Source organism: Bos javanicus, chromosome 1 (genome assembly GCF_032452875.1).
Source record: "Bos javanicus breed banteng chromosome 1, ARS-OSU_banteng_1.0, whole genome shotgun sequence".
NCBI lineage: Eukaryota > Metazoa > Chordata > Mammalia > Artiodactyla > Bovidae > Bos > Bos javanicus.
In genome coordinates, this window is record NC_083868.1 from 4,658,913 (window position 1) to 4,681,028 (window position 22,116).

Here is a 22,116-nt window from a genome sequence, read left to right on the forward strand (position 1 = left end):
CCTTTGACACAGTTATTTGTTTTGGAACTTCTATCATAAATTTTCAGAGATGGCCTTTGGCTTACTTACCTTGGGATTCCCTGGTGGCTCAGATGGTAAAGACTCTGCCTGCAGTGCAGGAGACCCAGGTTCGATCCCTGGGTCAGGAAGATCTCCTGGAGTAGGAAATGGCAACCCCCTCCAGTATCTTTGCCTGGAGAGTTCCATGAACCCTGGCGGGCTACAGTCCATGGGGTCACAAAGAGTCTGACACCACTGAGCGACTAACGCTACTACGACTTGCTTACCTAAGAAATAAGATTTTTTGGGGGGTGTGGGGGAATATAATTGGTTTACAGTGTTACATTGGTTTCTGCTCTACAACAAAGCATATCAGCCATATGTATTCACATATCTCCACCCGCCCCACTTCCCACCCGCCTAGGTCATCACAGAGCACCGAGCTGAGCTCTGTGCTACACAGCAGCCTCCCACCAGCTGTCTGTTTTACACACGGTAGTGTGTATATGTCAGTGCTGCTGCTGCTGCTGCTAAGTCGCCTCAGTCGTGTCCGACTCTGTGTGACCCCAGAGACGGCAGCCCACCAGTCCCCGTCCCTGGGACTCTCCAGGCAAGAACACTGGAGTGGGTTGCAATTTCCTTCTCCAATGCGTGAAAGTGAAGTTGCTCAGTTGTGTCTGACTCTTGGAGACCCCATGGACTGCAGCCTACCGGGCTCCTCTGTCCGTGGGATTTTCCAGGCAAGAGTACTGGAGTGGGGTGCCATTGCCTTCTCCGTATGTCAATGCTACACTCCCAATTCGTTCCATGGAAATAAGGCTTGTACCCTTGACTGTGGTACCCCTGAGTTCCACCAGGAGGCAGTCACGAGGCATTATAGTATAGCAGGGAGCATTTCCGCGCTGGAACCAGTGAAACCTACATTCAAATCCCAGCTCCGCCCAGGCTGGCTTTCTGATCCTGGGAAAGTACTTTCTCTGCGCCTTTTTCTCTTCCTTTGTAAAATGGGGGTCACATTTGTCTCATAGAGAACATGTGAAGGGTGAGAACACGTGGTAAATAAAACCTTTGTAAGTTATGGCTCATGATGATGCTAAGTCCAGACACTGAAACGTGAAAGTGAAAGCTGTTCACATGTGTGACTCTTTGCGACCCCATGGACTGTAAAGCCCATGGAGTTCTCCAGGCCAGAATACTAGAGTGGGTAGCTGTTCCTTTCTCCAGGGGATCTTCCCAAGCCAGGGATCAAACCCAGGTCTTCCACCTTGCAAGTGTATTCTTTACCATCTGAGCCACCAGGAAAGCCATTTATGGTTTGCTACTGCTACTGCTGCTCTTGCTAAGTCACTTCAGTCATGTCCGATTCTGTGCGACCCCATAGACGGCAGCCCACCAGGCTCCTCCGTCCCTGGGACTTTCCAGGCAAGAACACTGGAGTGGGTTGCAATTTCCTTCTCCAATGCATGAAAGTGGAAAGTGAGAGGGAAGTCGCTCAGTTGTGTCCGACTCTTAGCGACCCCATGGACTGCAGCCTACCAGGCTCCTCCATCCATGGGATTTTCCAGGCAAGAGTACTGGAGTGCTATGCCATTGCCTTCTCCAATTTATGGTTTAGATAACCCTAAAGAAGACAGAGAGCCAAAGAATTGATGCCTTCAAACTGTGGTGCTGGAGAAGACTCCTGAGAGTCCCTTGGACAGCAAGGATATCAAATCAGTCAATCTTAAAATAAGTCAAGTGAAAGTCGCTCAGTTGTGCGACTCTGTGACTCCATGGACTATAGTCCATGGGATTCTCCAGGCTAGAATACTGGAGTGGGTAGCCGTTCCCTTCTCCAGGGGATCTTCCCAACTCAGAAATCAAACCCAGGTCTCCCGCATTGCAGGCGGATTCTTTACCAGCTGAGCCACAGGGGAAGCCCATCAAAATGTGAAGTATCAATTAAATTAATTGAAATAAAATTTCTTAATAAACCACCGATTTCTCTTATCTCTTTCCCCATTTTTTCTTGGGTTTCCAAGAGATTTGATTGATTTATGTACTGAAGTTTTCTCAATACTTTTGTATAATTCAGTGACTAGAAGAGAATATTGTCGTTTATATGATTTTTCTGTCTGTTTCAGTGCTGTAATTTTTCTCTGCATATTGTGGACTTTTTGAGCAAAAATGGCATATGAACAGAAGCACAGGGATTTCTCCTATTTCTGTGGATTCTATATCAAGATCTTTATAACCTCTCCTTGATGTTAATGTTTTTCCCTAGTACTGGAGATTTTGATTACCTTAGCATTATTTTTCAGGTCTGTGATAGATGTAGGGTGGGAAAAAATTATATATACAAACTATGCCAAGGAATCATTAAGAAACTGGAACTGTAGCTAAATTTGGGAATATAAGTTTTTAAAAGTTTCCACGTTAAGTTTTAATGAGGTCAGTTCAAGAAAAAATACTGGGATGTGATGAGAATTTGATGTCAAGTGTCAGTTGTGAAAAAAATAGATTTACAAATTGATGACTGTTTCTAATAAGTTATTTATAATATAGTCCTAATTAGGTTTCTCTTTGTCATTTTCAGCTGTACAAAGAAATTGAAATTTGTCCAAAAGTCACTCAGAACATCCAGATTGAGAAGTCAGATACAGCTGGTGATAATTATGGTATGTTTATTTTTCTTTGATCTTTGGTGTTCTTCACGTGAAAACAATTCCTGCATAAACATGTACTTATTTACAATTCAATAAAACCTTTGGGGTCCATTTAAAACAGATAACCCATCTGGCTTCTGTGCTTTGCAGCTTAGCCAAACTGAGGGGGGAAATAAAAAAGATATTTACCCTTCGGATGATGAAGACTTTAGCTTTAAATTTGGTAACTTTAATCTTCTTGGTTTTCCTGTCATAAAAAAGGAGTGGATTTATTGAGAATAGATTATTTTATATTATAATGTAGCCTAGTAATGAAGAAGGGCTTCCTAGGTGGCTTAGTGGTAAAAGAATATGCCTGCCAGGATAGGAGACATGAATTTGATCTCTGGGTCAGGAAGATCCCCTGGAGATGGAAATGGCAATCCACTCCAATATTCTTGCCAGGAAAATCCCATGGACAGAGGAGCCTAGTGGGCAACAGTCCATGGGGTCGCAAAAGAGTCAGACACAACTGAGTAACTGGACAGCAATAACAAGTAACGAAGAAATTATCCCTTTGCACCTCTATCCCCCAGAAATGTATTGTTCTCCATCCCTCACAGATGATGTTAAAGGAATTTACTTTGATGTGAGTTGGGGTGCCCTAGACCACCCTTAGGTTTGCCAATTCACTGAGAAGACTCACTGCACTTCCAGTCGTGTTCACAGCCACGATTTATTACAGCAAAACTATATGAAATAACATCAGTAAGAGGGAGAGGCACGTGGGGTGAGGTGCTCGGACACCAGGTGCAAACTTCCAAAAGTCCAGCCCAGTCACACGGCGAGCCCACAGTTCCCTCAGCAGCGAGTTGAGATGATGCGTGTGAACTGCACTGTCTGGTAGGAGGTTTGTTAGGGATTCAGTGCCCAGGGTTTTGGTTAGGAGGCTGGTCCCACAGGCACCCTCTGCCCCGCATGTACCAGGACTCCAGCCTTTCAGGAGGAAAGCAGTGTTTGGTGTAACCCACACTGTCTGTACAGAGTTTTAGACACAGTGAGCTCCATCAGGATGTTGGGAACCCTCCCAAAATCCAAGTTCCCAGATTTCAGGCAGAAGTCAAAGTTGTAAGCAGGCCTTTTTTCAAAGAGCAGCAGTCAGGCCCGCTCCATTAGGGCTTTCCTACACAGTTGTCCAATTCTGGTGTAGTTAAAGATGGAATATTTTCCATGGATTCAACACCGGTCTGCTTAGCGTTAGCCTTGATGACTTGGACAGTCTCAGAGTTGCTGCTTGAGTACAACACGTAGGGAAAGCCATACTCTACCGGGGTAGATTAGCCAGGCGGGGCGAGTTTAGCTGAGGCAGTGGCAGTCACCAAAGCCCCCTGGCTCCTAACAGTGGAGTTCTTTCTCCTGTTCATCCTGCCGCCTTTGGGTTGGCCACAGCCCTTTCTCTCTGTTGTCCTCACGCCAGGACCTAGGCCTGGAGCAGTTGCCACCTGGGAACCTTGTCTGTTCCTTGGCAGAAGGCAAAGAGGGGAGGTGGTGAACCAGCCACTGGCTCATTCCCAGTATACTCTTCAAAGCAAGTGACTGGAGCCAGGGATTGGGTGGGTAGGCAGAGAAGTGTAGGCCTACAGAGTGCTGGAAAGAAGGAGGGCTAGGGGAGTTTCCTGGTGGTTAGGAATCTTCCTTGCAATGCAGGGGACCCTGGTCTGATCCTGGGTCAGGGAACTAAGATCCCACACATACAGGGCAGTTAAACCTGTGTGCCACTAGAGAGCCCACCTGCCACAACAAAGAAGAACTAGAAAACCATAAAGAAGGCTGAGTGCTAAAGAATTGATGCTTTTGAATTCTGGTGCTGGAAAAGACTCTTGAGAGTCTCTTGGACAGCAGGGAGATCAAACCAGTCAGTCCTAAAGGAGATCAACCCTGAATATTCATTGAAAGGATTGATCCTGAAGCTCCAATACGTTTGGCCACATGATTCAAAGAGCTGACTCACTGGAAAAGACCCTGATGCTGGGAAAGATTGAGGGCAGGAGGAGAAGGGGGTGACAGAAGATGAGATGGTTGAATGGCATCACTGACTCAGTGGACATGAATTTGAGCAAGCTCCAGGAGATGGTGGAGGACAGAAGAGCCTGGCGTGCTGCAGTCCATGGGGTCTCAAAGATTCGGACATGACTTAGCAACTGAAGAACAACAGAATATCTGGTGAAAAGATACAAAGTTTACTGCATATGCTTGCTTACCATTTCTCTCTGAATTAACTTATTGGGCTTTTTAGCACTGGAAAATCCCATGGGCTGAGGAGCCTGGTAGGCTGCAGTCCATGGGGTCACAGAGAGTCGGACACGACTGAGCGACTTCACTTTCACTTTTCACTTTCATGCATTGGAGAAGGAAATGGCAACCCACTCCAGTGTCCTTGCCTGGAGAATCCCAGGGACGGGGGAGCCTAGTGGGCTGCCATCTATGGGGTCGCACAGGGTCGGACACGACTGAAGCGACTCAGCAGCAGCTGCAGCAGCAGAGCATTTGAAAATCTACAGACCCCCTACTGGGCAGCACCACCTTCAGTATTCCTCTGTAGCCTCTCCCGCAGGCAGAGGCTTATTTGAACCTCTCAGACCACTTCCACTGGAGTGCTTTGTCCTAATGAGGAAAACCTAACTACTGACCCCTGGCCACTTGACTTATACCTTCATGTTATTTTACTTCTTGACCTTAAAACGAAAGACATCATTAAGCTAGCAGACGTTTTGATGGCAAGGGATAAATGTGTCTGAAAGGCTTATTATTATAGCAGAAGCATGACCTCAGTAATAAAAGCAGTAATCGGTGGCAGTGCTACACATAAGTGTCTGGGTCCTCCGAACTGAAATGCACCATGTCAGTTACTCTTTTCTCTCTGGTTTATTTGATTTCTCTTGGGTGAGAGAGGAACATAGCAAAAGGCAAGAGAGCTGAGTTTCAAAGTTCTTGGAGTCAGACTCCAAGATGGACTGGTTTGGGGGCCTCTGAAACAGAAATGACCTAAAACTGCTCTATTTTTATCTTATTGTTCAGGTGACAAGTCATGTCTGACTCTTTGCTATCCCATGGACTGTATAGCCCATGAGGCTCCTCTGTCTTTGAGATTTCTCAGGCAAGAATACTGGAATGGGTTGCCATTTCCTTCTCCAGGGTATCTTCCCATAACAGGGATCAAACCCATGTCTCTTGCACTGGCAGACAGATTCTTCACCAGTGAGCCACCAGGGCAGCGCATATTTTTATATTAAAAAAAAATTTATTTCTTTAAAGTTATTTCTATTTTTTTGGCTTTGCCGCATAGCCTGTTGGATCTCAGTTCCCCGACCAGGGGTCAAACCCACGCCCCTTGTAGTTGGAGTGCAGAGTCTTAACCACTGGACTGCTTGGGAAGTCGCTATACTTTTTATTAAAGTGACTGAAGTAGTTGCAGAACCTGTTTCCGTTTCCACACTGAAGGGGTTACAGGGCATCAGAAATCAACGCAGAAGGTGTTGTCAGCTGTGCTTCTCACATGACCTGACATAAAGAAGCAGGGGTCCTGTCCTGGACCTCCCCTGCTTTTGTAAAGGACAAAGTCCCATGCTTGGAGGGTGTGGTGGTACCAAACGATGAGTTTCTTGATGCTTAGTCTTGCTTTCCACCCTTATATTGCTGTCAGTTGCATCCTGTCTGTACTAGTTCCTGGACTTCACCTTGGACAGCCTCCAGTTCAGTTCAGTTGCTCAGTCGTGTCCGACTCTTTGAAACCCCATGGACTGCAGCACGCCAGGCCTCCCTGTCCATCACCAACTCCCGGAGTTCACTCAAACTCATGTCTATTGAGTCGGTGATGCCATCCAGCCATCTCATCCTCTGCTGTCCCCTTCTCCTCCTGCCCTCAATCCCTCCCAGCATCAGGGTCTTTTCCAATGAGTCAGCTATTTGCATCTGGTGGCCCAAGTATTGGAGTTTCAGCTTCAACATCAGTGCTTCCAGTGAACACCCAGGACTGATCTATAGGATGGACTGGTTGGATCTCCTTGCAGTTCAAGGGACTCTCAAGATGCATAGCTAATAAGCTCAGCTGACCCATTTATTCTCAGTGTCCAGTTCACATTGGCTTAGGTGTTTCCACAGAAGTTAAAGAGTCCCCCGGCCCTAAGAGACCTGAGAGTCTCTGACCTCAAAGGTACTAAGGAGTCTAAAGTCAGCCCATCTTTCTCTGACATTTGCATCTAAGAGCAGCTTCCTGCTGTACATCAGTTTCAGTGCATGTAAGTTACTAGCACACATCAGCATACAAACCAGATACTGCTTTCTATTGTAGAACACTTCAGGGAGGAAAATATGACTTAATAATCCCACTGACGAAACAAATGGAAAGATTTAGCACTTGCCTAATTTCTCATCCTTCCCTCCACCTCAGCCCTCAGGACTCCCTCAGAGCTTGTTGTTAAAGTTCGTTCACATAGTTTTGTAATAGACTAAGCATGATCATCTAGGCAGCCTTGAAGTGGAAGAATGCCTCATTTCAGCAACTGAGTATTTGTTTTTCTCTGGGGACTTCTTAGACTATTAGATTTTTGGTCTTGTATCCCCTGCATGTCAACAGGCATGCCTGCTCAGTTGCTAAGCCATGTCCAGCTCTTTGCGACCCCATGGACTAGAGCCCACCAGGCTCCTCTGTCTATGGAGTTTTCCAGGCAAGAATACCGGAGTGGATTGCCATTTCCTCCTCTAGGAGATCTTCGCAACCGGAGGTCAAACCCACACCTCCTGTGTTGTCTGGCAGGTTCTGTACCGCTGAGCCACCCAGGAGCCCCCTTCTCTCTGTCAGTGGAGTCTACATTTTTCTCACTTTCTCCGTTTCACTGTGTCCTGGACTCTGGTTTTGAGTCCATCTGTTTTGTTTACTGTGTTGTCATGATTTTTCTTTGGTCCTCAATTTCAGTATGAAGAAGCTTCTGGTTATTCAGGAAATGAGTCTGTCTTTTTGGTTTCTTTGCTTAGTTTTAATCACCTCCTTCATTTTCATGGCCATATGTCACTCGTGATGCCTCCTGGTCTCTTTAACTCTAAGCCTTTCGGTGGGGTGGACGCGTTGGCTTTGTATGGACTAACTCCTTCTGTTTCATGTGGCCGTCATTTTGGACTGTATTACATGTGTGTTCTTGGAATTAGATTGTTGCTATCCTTAAAAAACTAAAAATAGAACTACCTTGTGCTGTGCTGTGCTTGGTTGCTCAGTCATGTCTGACTCTTTGAGACCCCATGGACTGTAGCCCACCAGGCTCCTCTGTCTGTGGGAATTCTCCAGGCAGGAATACTGGAGTGGGTTGCCATGCCCTCTTCTGCGGGATCTTCCCAACCCAGGAATCAAACCTGCTCTCCCACATTGCAGGCAGATTCCTTACTGTTTGAACCATCAGGGAAGCCCAAGAATACCGGAGTAGGTAGCGTCTCCTTCTCCAGGAGATCTTCCCGACCCAGGAATCAAACCAGGTTCTCCTGCCTTGCACGTGGATTCTTTACCAACTGAACTATCAGGGATCCAGCAGTCCCACTCCTGCTTATATATATCTGGAAAAAATGAAAACTCTGATTCCAAAAGATACATGCACCGCGGTGTTCATAGCCGCAGTATTTACAATAGGAGAGGAGCCTGTTGGGCTGCCGTCTATGCGGTCGCACAGAGTCGGACATGACTGACTCGACTTAGCAGCAGCAGCAGCAGCAGCAGCAGAGATACAATGAAATAATACTCAGCCATGAAAAAGAACGAACTATTTCCATTTGCAGCAACATGGATGGGCCTAGAGAATATTATGCTTAGTGAAATAAGTCAGAGAAAGACAAATACAATATGATATCGCTTATAGGTGGAATCTAAAAGCTAATACAAATGAACACATATTTGTTACTGTAGGAAATGGTTAAAATTCTCACCTATCCCCCAGTGTGCAGACTGTTGACCTCTTGAAATAGAGACTGCTCCTTGGGCCTCTTGACACCTTTAGTGGTAAAGAAAGAAAGCAACAAATGAATACCTCGGCCTTCTGCTCTGACTCTGATTTAAGGTGACTTGCTGTAGGCTCTCAACACATCACCTCTCCGGACAGTGTGTTCATTTTATATTTAATAGAAGAAAATTTGAATTAGAAGTATAGTTAAAAAATTTGATCTCAGCATTTTATAAAATGATAGCATTTGAGAAAGGAAATGCCTGTATTTTAATGGATTCTATTCATCCTTTCCCTGATAGAGTCCTTGATTCTGTATCTATTCTAACAGATAAAAGGAAAAGAAAATCTCTGTTGAAATGCAGATAAATACCACTGTGTTAAGGCTAATGTCATTTAAATGGCTCATGTCTAAATTATCTTTATCTGAGTAGAACTTAGTTTTTTGATATTCCTCTCTTTCATTTTGGCTGTGTTGGGTCTTTGTTGCTGTTCGGGTGCTTTCTCTAGTTTTGGAGAGCGGGACTACTTTCTGGCTGTATAGACACACACACAGAAGTCGCTCAGTCGTGTCTGACTCTTTGTGACCCCATGGATTGTAGCCCACCAGGCTCTTCGGTCCATGGGATTTTCCAGGCATGAATACTGGAGTGGGGTGCCGACAGGCTTCTCACTGGTGGCTTCTCTTGTTGCGGAGCACAGGCTCTAGGCAGGCAGCTTTCCTCAGTTGTGGCTCCCAGGGTTAGCTCCTTGAGGCATGTGGGATCTTCCCAGACAAGAGATTGAACCTATGTCCCCGGCATTGCACGGTGGATTCTTAACCACTGGACCCCCGGGGAAGCCCTGAGTGGGACTTCTTGAAGAGTCTTCTGAAAGTTAGAAGTTGCTGTAAGAATGAAATTTAAAATAAGAGACTAAAATAAAGACTCTGGAAAGTCCTCAGGGGTGAGCTTGTCTTGTTCTCTATCCGAGGGAGTTATCGTCCCCTCGTGGGTGATGGTATTTGGAGGTTTTGCCTGCCTGTGGGTATCTATTTCCTGGTTCTGTGAATGGTACAAAAAAAAAAAAAAAAGTGTTCATTTGACACAGTCTTAGAAGTCTCAGTGAATCCCTGGGCCCCAATCCATTAATTAATTATTCTATTTTGTTCTTTGCTTTTAAAAAAAAAAAAAAAAACCACTATATTTTTCTCTGCCTAAGCCTTATTTTTCTCCCAGAGCAGAAACCATGTCAGATATTTACAGTTGCATTAATTCCATTGCCCTTTTAGGATTATCTGGCAAAGTGTTTTATTCTGAGGGAAGGTAGGTTTTGGTTGTGGACTTTCCATTGATTGATCAGAAAGAGTTTTATATGAGAAACAGAAGTGACCAAGGCTTGTAGCAATGGGATTGGGAGCACTTAGAACTTCAGAGCCTTGTTCTGCCTTATTTTTTGAAGGATGTCGCAAAGCCCAAGGTTAATTAACTAACTGAGCTCTGGAAGCCTGGATGAATATAAGATAATCTTATGATCTGACACTAGGAAAATGTGCAATCCATCAGTTTCAATATGAAAAGGAGTTGTAAAATGTGTTGTTATGTATCCCCGTTTGCAGAATTTTACTAAATTAAAGCAGTGTCCACACAGCACTATATAGGTGATCACACACGGTACAGGTGTTCTGTTCTGACATGTCCTAGGACATAGATTGACTAAAAAAAAAGGTCAAGGGGACCCAAATGAGATAAGCTAACTGTTTCTCTTGTGTGTGGCAGAGAGAACAGTGAAAAAAAGCAAAACTGTGGCATTAACTATCAAGCAAGGCAAAAAACAAGGTCATTTTTTTCCACTTGAGTTGATAGTTGGTTATATGGAAATAGATGTACTTGGTAATATTAATTTTTATTGTGGCTTCATTTATAGTTGTCTAAAAATACTTTTTTCTGCTTTGTGACACAGTACAAAGGAGGAAAGACTATAACCCCAAACAGTGAGCATGCCAGACTCACCCCGGATTCTCTCTGTCGTTTGCTCCACACTCAGAGGGTCTGAGTGTTACCTGCTGTCTTACCCTGCTGTCTCTGTTCCCAGGGTTTTCACTTTCTTCTGTGGAAGAGGATGGTGTTCGAAGGCTCTACGTGAATAGTGTAAAAGAAACTGGCTTAGCTTCCAAGAAAGGTAAGTTATTAACCATCTTGTCTTGATTGCCTGTCTTCAATTCTCTTTTGGATTTCTCTGGTTGGTGAATGAGAAAGATCAGCTCCAAATGGTCACCTCTGAAGAGTATTTAAGTGTTGTCTCAGTGAAAACACTTCCAGGGAACATGAGTATTTTTTCCATCAGCTCAATTGTGCAAGGAATGTTGCCTTCCAGATTTTAAATCTAATTCTGAGCCCATTTCCATGGGGTTGGTGGGAAATTCCCTTTGAATCAGAAGGGGTTGTCTTTCCCTACCATCTGGGGTGGAATGAAGGTCTTGGGGGTCTGGTTGGAGCTGCTCGGGAAGACCCCTTTGTGTTTTGGTGCCCACTGCTCAAAGCTGACACTGATCTTCACCTTAGCTTGCAAAGCTGCTTCATGTTCTGTTGCTGCCATTCATGGGGGGATCTTTGTAGGAGGTGAGGTCCTCGGGGTTCCGGATCCAGACATCTTGCCCTCCACAGAGAGCTCTTGTCTGCTATACCTGCCTGCCCCTCTACAAGAGCTCCTAGTACTGTCTGTCTAGGCTACTTGTGGAACCCCAGCGCTCCATCCTTTTTCTACTGAGAAAATCTTTTCATCCTAGATTTTCTTTTTGGCTTCCTATGTTAGTTTCTTAGGACTACAGGAACAAATTACCACCAACTAGGTGATTCAAAACAACAGAAGTGTATTCTCAGACAGATCAGGAGGCCAGAAGTTTGAAATCAAGGTATTGGCAGGGTTGTTTCCTTCTGAGCCCCTGCAGGAAGAATCTCTTCCATGGTTCTCTCTAGATTCTGCTGGCTGCTAATAGTCCAGGGCATCCTTGGTTTGTAGCTGCATCACTGATTCCTTCTCTGATCTCACAGGGTGGTCTTTCCTGTGTGTCTCCCTGTCTTCAGATGACATTCACCAGTCATTGGGTTTAGGACGAACTCTACTCTAGTATGGCGTCATCCTGACCTCATTACACCTGCAGAGACCCTATTTTCAAATAAGGTCACATTTTGAGTGGACATGACTTTTTGGGGAGACATTCTTGGGCTTCCCTGGTGGCTCAAGTGGTAAAGAATCTGCCTACAATGCAGGAGACCCGGGTTCAATTCCTATGTCAGGTAGATCCTCTGCAGAAGGAAATGGCAACCCACTCTAGGATTCTTGCCTGGAGAATTCCTTGGACAGAGGAACTTGGTGGGCTACACTACATGGGATTGCAAAGAGTCAGAAACGACAGAGTGACTAACTTTCTTTTCATTTTTTCTTCAAGTTACTGTACTCATTGTAAATGAGTTGGGCAGGTAAGGTAGGGCTTAAACTCCACCTTTGTTTCATTCTTCTTGCTATGGAATTTTGGCTTCTTTCAGGCAGTGGCAAATTCACACCCACTGAATGTACAAGTCAGTTCTGCTTGGACGTGATGCCTGTGTCTAGTTCTGCTCAGGGACGGCTGGATGGAGCACCTGGGAACGGATGGAAGGCGGACTGACCTTTCTCCTTCCTTCCACGTGCTGGGGCAGCTTAGTTCTGGGTGTTCAGCTGGCGGGGCCCCTGTGCTGCTGACCTAGCCCTGTGTTGTCAGCATCAGAGAAGTGCTCCCTGCAGTCTTTCTTGGCTCTGCACAGAGATGACAAAGGTGTGACCCATGGGAAATAAAGTCCAAGTAACGTACCCGCCGCTAACTGCCACGGGTGTGACTGTTCCTTCATTTTCCTTCTGTGTTTTTGAGACCAGAGGCAGCCAGTATGGTTCCCTCACTGAGGGTACCTCAGCTAAGAGCAGAGGTGGTGGGGTTTATTCCCCTTTGAACCCCAAACTGATTTTTATCTCTTTCAGCCCTGCAGTGACTGTGCTGGGTGCGGGGGTGGGGAAATACGCCACCCTGGTTTCAGTCACATCCTGTTTTAGTCCTTTGAATCCAAGAACCCTGGTGGTAGATGAAAACAACGGTTCAGTGCTGCAACCCCCTTGCCCCCTATGACGCTCTTCTCTACAGATGCAAGAGGGATGTCCATTCGTCCACGTGGGTATCAAACCATCCCAGTACCCGGCCTGCAGAAGGCTGTGTTGGGAGAGAGATTTGGGGTTGTGGTGGTTGTTCAATTGCGAAGTTGTGTCCAACTCTTTGTGAGCCCAGAGCACGCCAGGCTCCTCTGTCCTTCACTGTCTCCTGGAGTTTGCTCAGCTTCGTGTCCCATGAGTCAGTGATGCTATTGTGGTACGTGGGGTATTTGATGTTGAAGTGTAGCCTCTATGCGAAGGTGATGGAGAGCTAGCCAGTGTTGGAGAGCTCCCGGTGGACCATACAGACTCTGATGATAAAACATCCTTCTCCTTCAGCTTCCATTCTCCATTTAGCCTCCTTCTTTATAGCCAGCCAGAGGAGTTCGTGATATTTGTTGTGTTACAGCTGCTAAGTCTTTTCCAAATTTGACCTTTGCAGATCCTTCAACAATTCATTAGAATGTAGAATAAACTCTGGTCATTGCCCTCTGGACACCATCCCGATGCCAGTGTTTCTTAAAATGACCAGAATGTGGTGCACACCAAGGGGAGTCTGGTGGCTTGCAGCCTAATTAGAACTGAATATTCTGATCATTCATTGAGCCTACACTTTATTATTGTTAGCCACCATGGGCTTTTGGCCGGGAATGGGCTGATGATTAGTTCCCATATTCCTGCTCTCTCTCTCTCTCACCCTCTGCTCCGTGTTGGATCTCACGTTGAGTGTCCTTGTAGAATTGACTTTGGAAACCAGAGCGTGTTTACACATGTCTCTGTTCATCTTTAGCCTGTTGTTCTGCTCTTGGAATCCTCTGAGGTTGGGATCAGGCATCTTTTATTGCTGCCATCTAAGTGTCTTCCTGATGGCTCCATAAGACAAAGCCTGGCTGAGAAGGCCATGGGCTAGAACTCTCTAGACAGATGGGATATTTCACAGCTTTCACCTGTGGGCAAGTGGGGAATATTTTTGAGTAGGCTCAAAATGAAAAACAAAGTTTTCCTCTTTCTGCTACCAAACATTAATAATAAGAGTTACTGTCTGCTGAATATCTTCAACATGCCAAGTGCAATGTGAGGAGTTCTACATGGATTATTTTGTTGAATCTCAATTAAACTCTTACCAGTATTCTTGCCTGGAGAATGCCCATGGACAGAGGAGCCTGGCGGGCTACAGTCCATGCGGTCGAAAAGAATCGGACATGACTGAGCTACTAACATAGTTTCTTCAGGAAACAGAACTGTTTTCTGCCACAGTTCTGGAGGACAGAGTCTGAAGCCAGGGTGTCTGCAGCGCTGGGGTCCCTGGGAGGCTCTGGGGGTGGGGGCGGGTCGGTGGGTAGGGTCCTTTCTTGCCTTTTCCTTCATCTGGTGTTCGCTGACTTGTGGCAGCATCACTCAGTCTCACTCTCCATCTTCCCCTGACTTTCTCCTCTACTTCCTGTGTCTCTCTTTTGTGTCTGTCCCACAGGATGGTTGTCACGGGGTTTAGGACCCATCAGATAATCCAGCATGGTCTGATCTCAAGAGCTTTTACTGAAATACAGCTGCAGAGATCCTGTTCCCAAATAAGGTCTCATTCCCAGGTTCTGGAACACGGACATACTTTTTCAGGGGGTGCCCTTTAACCCACTATACACTCGTATTCAAACAGTCATACAAACCTAGAAATTCTTTTTTAAAAGTTATTTAAAGAAATCAATTTATTTTTTGGCTGCATGGCTTGTGGGCTTTCGTTCTCCCAACCAGGGATTGAACCTAGACCCTTGGCAGTGAGCGCGTGGCGTCCTAACCACTGGACCACCAGGGAATTCCAGCCAACCTAGCAGTTCATTTTAAAAAACAAAACTTGCAGATGTTTTTAGTTTTTGTCTTTTCTTGTTTTCCTCCTTATATTACGGCCTCTGATGCCCAACCAAAGGAGTTGTCTCCAAGAGAAGACTTCAAAGATGACAGCTGCCTTTCACATGTGGAAGTTTGGTACTTTCAATTCAAATGTTGTAACGCCAGGATCTTTTGCCTGGAAGTGGAATGGTTAGTCTCGTAGAATTCCACCTTTGGCATGGAGAGAAACTTTCTCATTTCTCTCCCATTGCCTTCTCACCCGTGATGTTTCCTCGAGTATTTTCATGACAGAGGGTTGATTTCAAGTGTTTTGGAAACCTGAGTAAAGCTGACCTTGAGGTGTGACCCGGCGAAGCGGGGAAGTGAGAACTTGTCTGAGGAATCAGAGTGAGACTTGCGGACGCCCGAGGGGCTGTGTGGCTTCGCGTTGGGTGAAGATCATCCTTTGCCTTTGCCCTTCTTCGGTCACTCCCTTTTTACAGATTTGTTTTTCCACATTAGTCTTGAAAATAGAAATCAGCCTCTTTCCTTCTTCTTAGCTGAAAGGACCCCGTGTTTTGTCTCCTGTTCTCCCCTAACCTCTCCCTTTCTCACACGGCTGCAAAGTTCTTTAAATGTCAGGCAGACCTGCCCCGAGTCAATCACAAGTTCCTGTTCTCCAAGGCTGGGCTGCTTCATGGCTACTCCTCTGGGTCCCAAGCTCTGGCAGCCCCCGAGAACGCTTTGCAAAAGTAGCAGAACCTTTCGGGACCTTCAGAAGGCCACTCACCCCAAGGTTCTGATGTCGTTTTGTATAAAAGGTGGTGGTGGTTCAGTCCAGGCTCCTCTGCCCATGAAATTCTCCAGGCAAGAATACTGAAGTGGATTGCCATTTCCTCTTCCAGGGGATCTGCCCGATCCAGGAATCGAACCTGAGTCTCTTGCATCTCCTGCATTGGCAGGTGGATTCTTTACCACTAGCACCACCTGGGAAGCCCATATAAAAAGGTGGTTGGGGGGAGGACAGGGTGCGGGGAGCAAATATGATTGCATTTGGTTCTGTAAACTTATCCCTGAATGTGTTTGGAATGAGATGACCTTCAGTGATTGTAGCTGAGGAGACGCCTGCATTTTGTTTCCATAGCAACGATTTTTAGGCTTTAGCTGACTATGCACACGTGTCCATGGTAGACAGGCGTGTACATGGCACACGCATTGCTGAAATCAGGGCGCATTGCCATGTTTCCCCTTGAAATTGTGGGACAGTAGCTAGGATAGAACACATGGGCTTCCCTGGGGGCTCAGGTGGTAAAGAATCTGCCTGCTGTGCAGGAGACCCAGGTTTGATCTCTGGGTTGGGAAGATCCCCTGGAGAAGGGCGTGGCAACCCACTCCAGTATTCTTACCCAAAGAATCCCATGGACAGAGGAGCCTGGCGGGCCACAGACCATGGGGTCACAAAGAGTCAGACAGGACTGAGCAGCTAACAGCAGAGCACGTAGATTCAAGAAGGGGTGTGGTTGTTTGGTTGGTGTGTTCAGGGCAGCTCAGGCCTGCTGGGACATCCCAGTCTAGAACCTTCCAGAACCGAAGCCCACGTGGTCACCCGAGGAGCCCCCTGGCACACGCCAGCTTGTGTGCAGCAGCGGCACCTCTACCAGGCGAGCTCGGTGTGCCCTTTAGAAGCGGGGCTCCTCTGCTGCTGCGATCTGATTCGACGCTGCTGCTGCTTTTATGTATGTGTGTGTGTGTGAGATTAAACATTTTTCCATCTCGCGTTGGCAGGCCTGAAGGCGGGAGATGAGATTCTCGAGATCAATAAGCGGGCTGCAGGCACCCTGAACTCCTCTGTGCTCAGAGATTTCCTCACACAGCCGTGCCTGGGCCTCCTGGTGAGGACCTGCCCCGAGCTGGAGGGAGGAGCAGAGCTGCTGGAGAACCCGCCCCATCGGCTGGACGGCCCGGCCGACCTCGGCGAGAGCCCCCTCGCCTTTCTCAGCAGTGACACAGGTATGGCTGTGCCCTGGGGGTGCCCCTTGTGGCTTGCGTCTTTCGGTGGATTTCCTGCGCCTGGCAGGTCCTGTGAGATGCCTGAGGAAGATGATCAGGTTACTGAGCTCCCATGTCGAGGTGTAAAGGGGCTGGGAACTTACCTGCTGGTGGAATTGCCGCTTGGCTGCAATGGAAAGCTCTGTTGTGCTGCTGCTCTTTGTGCTCTGGGGGAAAGATAAGTAGATGGAGGCCACTGTCTCTTGACTGTGGGTGGAGATGTAGAGACGCCGGACTGCCAGGAGTCACTGAACATGCTGGGGCTTTGGTCCTGCCCCTGCTTCCACGGCACCATCTCCTGTGTTGCCCCAGTCCTGTGTTTCCTTGTGTGGAAGGGGAGAGGATGTGGACTGAGAAGCCTGGAGTGGAAATATGCCCAGAGCTGGTGTTTGGTCTGCTTTTCCCTGGGGCTCTTCTGACCTCGAGTCTGGAGACGAGCCCTTTGGCAGAAACCCCCTCCCCTGCGCCATCTGCTGTTTTTCCTGTTTATACCTTTCCTTCCTCTCCCTCTGACAACCTTATGCTCACTCTAGAAGGAGCAGCTTGGATGCGACCTGCCCCAGGAAGCCTTCTGGGACCCCCACCGAGCTCCATCCTCTGGCTCCCCAGACATCTTTCATGTGGGCTCTCTTCCTGCAACACTGTTCTTGCTTGCATCTCTCCATCTCCTGAATTTGTTTCCTGGGACTGGGCTTAGAGCTTCTTCATTTTTAGGTGCTCATTCTTGTTCAGCAGGAGAATCTGGGAACAAGCCCACGGATGAATAGATACGGCTCTCGCTTAATCTCACCGTGATCTGTTCTAGAGCTGGGGTGGCTTTTAGTAAGCTGGGACTGGGGACTTATTTTTAAAAGTTGGGTTAAAAAAGGTCTTCCTTTCCCACCTCTGAGTGTAGGTACTTTGAGTATTCTTGTTTTGCAAAGTCCCTTCTGAAGCTCGGTCGATAAGAATAGATCACACCAGATGCCTGCTGATAGCTCATCCTTTTATCGAGTGGTTCCCTGGGAGAATTTGACAAGTTGAGTCTTGAGAGAATCAATCCCAATCAATTGTAGTACCCATACGCCCATCGTATCTTTAGGAAAGCATTCCAGGGAGCTGTGTACCTTTTTGTTTGTTTAATTGAAATATAGTTGAATTACAGTGTTGCATTACTTAAACACCATACAGCAAAGTGACTCAGATATATAGATATATATATGTAGTGTGAGTGCTTAGTCCTGTCCGACTTTTTGTGACCCCATGGACTATATAGCCTGCCAGGCTCCTCTGCCCATGGAATTTTCCAGGCAAGAATACTAGAGTGGGTTGCCATTTCCTACTTCAGGGGATCTTCCCAACTCAGGGATTGAACCCATGTCTCCTGCATTGGCAGGCAGATTCTTTACCATTGGGGCCACTTGAGAAACCTAAAGATATAGGAGGCCTGGCGTGCTGCAGTCCATGGGGTCACAAGAGGTGGATATGACTGGGTGACTGAACAACAACATATGTACATACATATACATATATATACACACACATACATATATAACATATACGTATATATATATATATATTCTTTTTCATATTCTCTTCCATTATGGCTTATCACAGGGTATGGAATATAGTGCCCTGTGCTCTATAGTAGGACCTTATTGTTTATCCATTCTGCATATGCCCGTTTGCATCTGCTAATCTGAAACACCCACTCCTACCCTCTCGCACCCTCCTCCCCTGGTTGAAGATAACCACCAGTCTCTTCTCTGTCCCTGATTTTGTTTCTATTTCGTAGATAGGTTCGTTCATATCGTATTTTAGATTCCACGTATAAGTGGTATCAAATGGTATTTGTTTTTCTCTTTCTTTTTATTTTTTTTTCTAATTTTATTTTATTTTTAAACTTTACATAATTGTATTAGTTTTGCCAAATATCAAAATGAATCCACCACAGGTATACATGTGTTCCCCATCCCGAACCCTCCTCGCTCCTCCCTCCCCATACCATCCCTCTGGGCCGTCCCAGTGCACCAGCCCCAAGCATCCAGCATCGTACATCGAACCTGGACTGGCAACTCGTTTCCTACATGATATTTTACATGTTTCATTGCCATTCTCCCAAATCTTCCCACCCTCTCCCTCTCCCACAGAGTCCATAAGACTGTTCTATACATCAGTGTCTCTTTTGCTGTCTCGTACACCGGGTTATTGTTACCATCTTTCTAAATTCCATATATATGCGTTAGTATACTGTATTTATGTTTTTCCTTCTGGCTTACTATACACACTGAGGAAACCAGAAGGGAAAGAGACACGTGTACCCCAATGTTCATCGCAGCACTGTTTATAATAGCCAAGACATGGAAGCAACCTAGATGTCCATCAGCAGATGAATGGATAAGAAAGCTGTGGTACATATACACAATGGAGTGTTTTTCTCTTTCTGATCAGGGAGCTGTGAATGTTTAAATGATAGGGAATGAATACCACGAAGGCTGTTCTTTTACGTGACCACAAGATGGCAGGCTCAACCCCATAAAACTTAGTTCACAGTGGTTTCTGTAAAATGACCCAAGTGAGGCGTGTTGGGTTACGTTAGGTTATTGAAAGGATTTTGTAAGGTCTGGGTGTACATACTACAAATCACAGTGTGTGCTCAACCATTTTTTGGATATTTTCTCCTGTCTCAGTTTTTCCTTGTAGGTTATGGGTATAAATTAAGGGTTGGCAAATTAAGACGCACTGGCCAAATCCAGCCTATGGCCTCTTTTTATAAATAAAGCTTTATTGGAACACAGTCACACCCATTCATTGATGTTTTGTCTCTGGCTGCTTTCCCATTTCAGCGGCAGATTTGAGTAGTTATGACTGGGATGCATGGTCTGCAAAGCTGAAAATACTATCTGGCCCTTTACAGACCTCTCATATAAAGTGTGAAATTGCTCATGATTTGTTCCTTTAAACACAATCACTGTTTTGATGTATTTCTTTCTTTTGAGAAAAGATTTGTGTGTGTCTCTGTGTTTATGCATATACACAGTTTGTGAAGTTTTAAGACTTTATTAAAATTTTTTTTATTTTAAAGATGTGTTTGTACATAGGTACCTATTTTGAGAATATCTGGGTATATTCTGTGTACATAGCTTTACCCTGTCCACAGCTGACCATACATCCTCCTTTAGACCAGATGCCTTTGAAATCTGTGTGCTAAATATACTGAACCTAATGTTGTTTAAGAATTGATGCATTTGAACTTGTGGTGTTGGAGGAGACTCTTGAGAGTCCCTTCGACCGCAAGGAGGTCCAACCAGTCCATCCTAAAGACCAGTCCTGGGTGTTCTTTGGAAGGACTGATGTTGAAGCTGAAACTCCAATACTTTGGCCACCTCATGCGAAGAGTTGACTCATTGGAAAAGACCCTGATGGTGGGAGGGATTGAGGGCAGGAGGAGAAGGGGACAACAGAGGATGAGATGGCTGGTTGGCATTACCAACTTGATGGACATGAGTTTGAGTGAACTCCGGGAGTTGGTGATGGACAGGGAGGCCTGGCGTGCTGTGATTCCTGGGGTCGCAAAGAATCGGAGAGGACTGAGCAACTGAACTGAACTGAATGTTGTTTAAACCCCATTAAAACTTTTTTTATTTTGGAATCATTCTTAGAAGATTTATGTATTTGTTTGTTTCCAAATCAAAACTGGGCTTCTCTGGTGGCTCAGACAGTAAAGAATCTGGCTATAATGCAAGAGATCCAGGTCCGATCCCTGGGATGACAAGATCCACTGGAGAAGGAAATGACTGTCCGTTCCAGACTTCTTTCTGGGCGAATCCCATGGACTGAGGAGCCCCGAGGGCTACAGTTCATGGGGTCACAAAGAATTGGACAAGACTGAGTGACTAACACATACACACACATGTCTTGGAATCGACATTTAAGTATTTGCTCTTAAGAATTAAGCTGGAAAAAAAAAAAAAGAATTAAGCTGGTTGCTGAATGTTCCCTGTTGACTGTGACATGCTTCTGTCCTTATGCTTTAACATTCTAGTGTAGTTCTTTGTTCTTTTAATCACTTCACCTTTTACTATTTTGTAGTGATCAAAAACCCTTCAGAATCAAGTGTGCTTGGTCAAGTTAGATAATCAACCTGGTTCAGAAATACAGCGTGAAGGTAAAGTCACAGTGTGGGTTTCCTGGATGTTTTCTAAGTTGGTTTCAACATTATTAAGTTCCAGAAGCATTCTCAAACGCTCTCAGCAGCTGCAGCTCCATCCCCGTGGCCAGAGGGAAGCAAGACACTCAGCCCCCCACCTGGGTCCCAGCCTGTTTGCTTTCTGGTTGTTACCATTTCCTTGTCTGCATTTAACAGTGGAAGATAAAAGAGGGGGCGAGTAAACAGGATAAAACAACCTGAAAGATGGTCCGCAATGAAGTAGAGATAAAGCAGTGTCCACAGACAGCTGCAGTGACTATAGAAAACAACGGAGAAACTGTGGACTATAGCCTTAGTCTAAATTTAGAAGTAACTAAAAATAAGAAGCATCCTGAGTGACAGAGTTGAGATGTGATGGGAGACCATTTTAGGGTGGTCATAGGGAATGTGAGGCCACGTGGACAGAGGGCCTGGCCGTGTCCACAGGCACCCCGGCTGGTGCCTATCTGCAGGAGGTTTTACCTGGTGAATCGCCCCTTGTAGCAGGTCCAAGTCTGCAAGCTTGGCCCTGATCCTGCCCTGAGAATTCTGACGGAAAGATGTGATTAACTTTCAGGGCTGGATTCTTTGTGAAGCCTTTTTCATGGAGAGGTTTGTTTCCTTGATGTAGAAACCTCACTGCCTAATGGCTTAAGTGGGCTGTGGAACCAGGTTCCTTGGGAATGAGTCCCGTGTTGATCTTTATTAGCTTCGTGACTTTGAACAGATTATGGTTAATCTGTGCCCCGTGACCTCGTGCCTGCAGTTGGGATCATACCACGCTACTATCAAATGAGGCTATTGTGAGGAATGATTGAGTAATTAAAGTGTTCAGAATAAGTCCTAGGAGGTGCTCAGTGAATACGCTTTCAAAGCACAGTGTCTTAATGGTGACGGGAAGGTTCTCTGACTTGTAACCAGGGGCTGCTGGGTGTTATTCTCCTCAGTACTCTACTCCACTTCTGTCTACACCAGGATATTGTCTGAGAACTAAGTTTATGAAGTATACTTAAAGCAGTTTCCTTCCCTGGGTAGAAAGAAGTAGATTCTACTGTCTTAAATGCTGAGACCGCAGGGCCTCTTTTCAGAAATAGTGATTCCCTTGGTCTGGGGCAGGGCTTGGGTATGCATTTGTTAGGGTGTGTGGTTGCTTAAAAACTTTCAGGTGGTTCTAATGTGCCGTCAAGATGGGAGGTTACTCTCTCAGGTCACCAGCTCTCTCCTTGGTTCTTGGTCCTGTTTTTTGTCTGCATGAAATGGTAAGATGATTGGAATGTTACGGCCCCATGCAGACCATAACTGGGGT

The 22,116-nt window shown here is 45.9% G+C and overlaps 1 protein-coding gene across 10 annotated transcripts in view; it reads left to right on the top strand.

Moving 5' to 3' along the window:
- The window catches only part of TIAM1 (TIAM Rac1 associated GEF 1), a 466,629-nt gene that overhangs the window by 375,949 nt on the left and 68,564 nt on the right, over positions 1 to 22,116 (top strand). For all 10 annotated transcript variants that reach the window (XM_061418767.1, XM_061418922.1, XM_061418676.1 and 7 more), the window contains 3 exons: positions 2,576 to 2,657; positions 10,682 to 10,768; positions 16,379 to 16,603. In XM_061418767.1, coding sequence (XP_061274751.1) covers positions 2,576 to 2,657; positions 10,682 to 10,768; positions 16,379 to 16,603 — 394 coding nt within the window. The remainder of the gene's footprint in view (positions 1 to 2,575; positions 2,658 to 10,681; positions 10,769 to 16,378; positions 16,604 to 22,116) is intronic.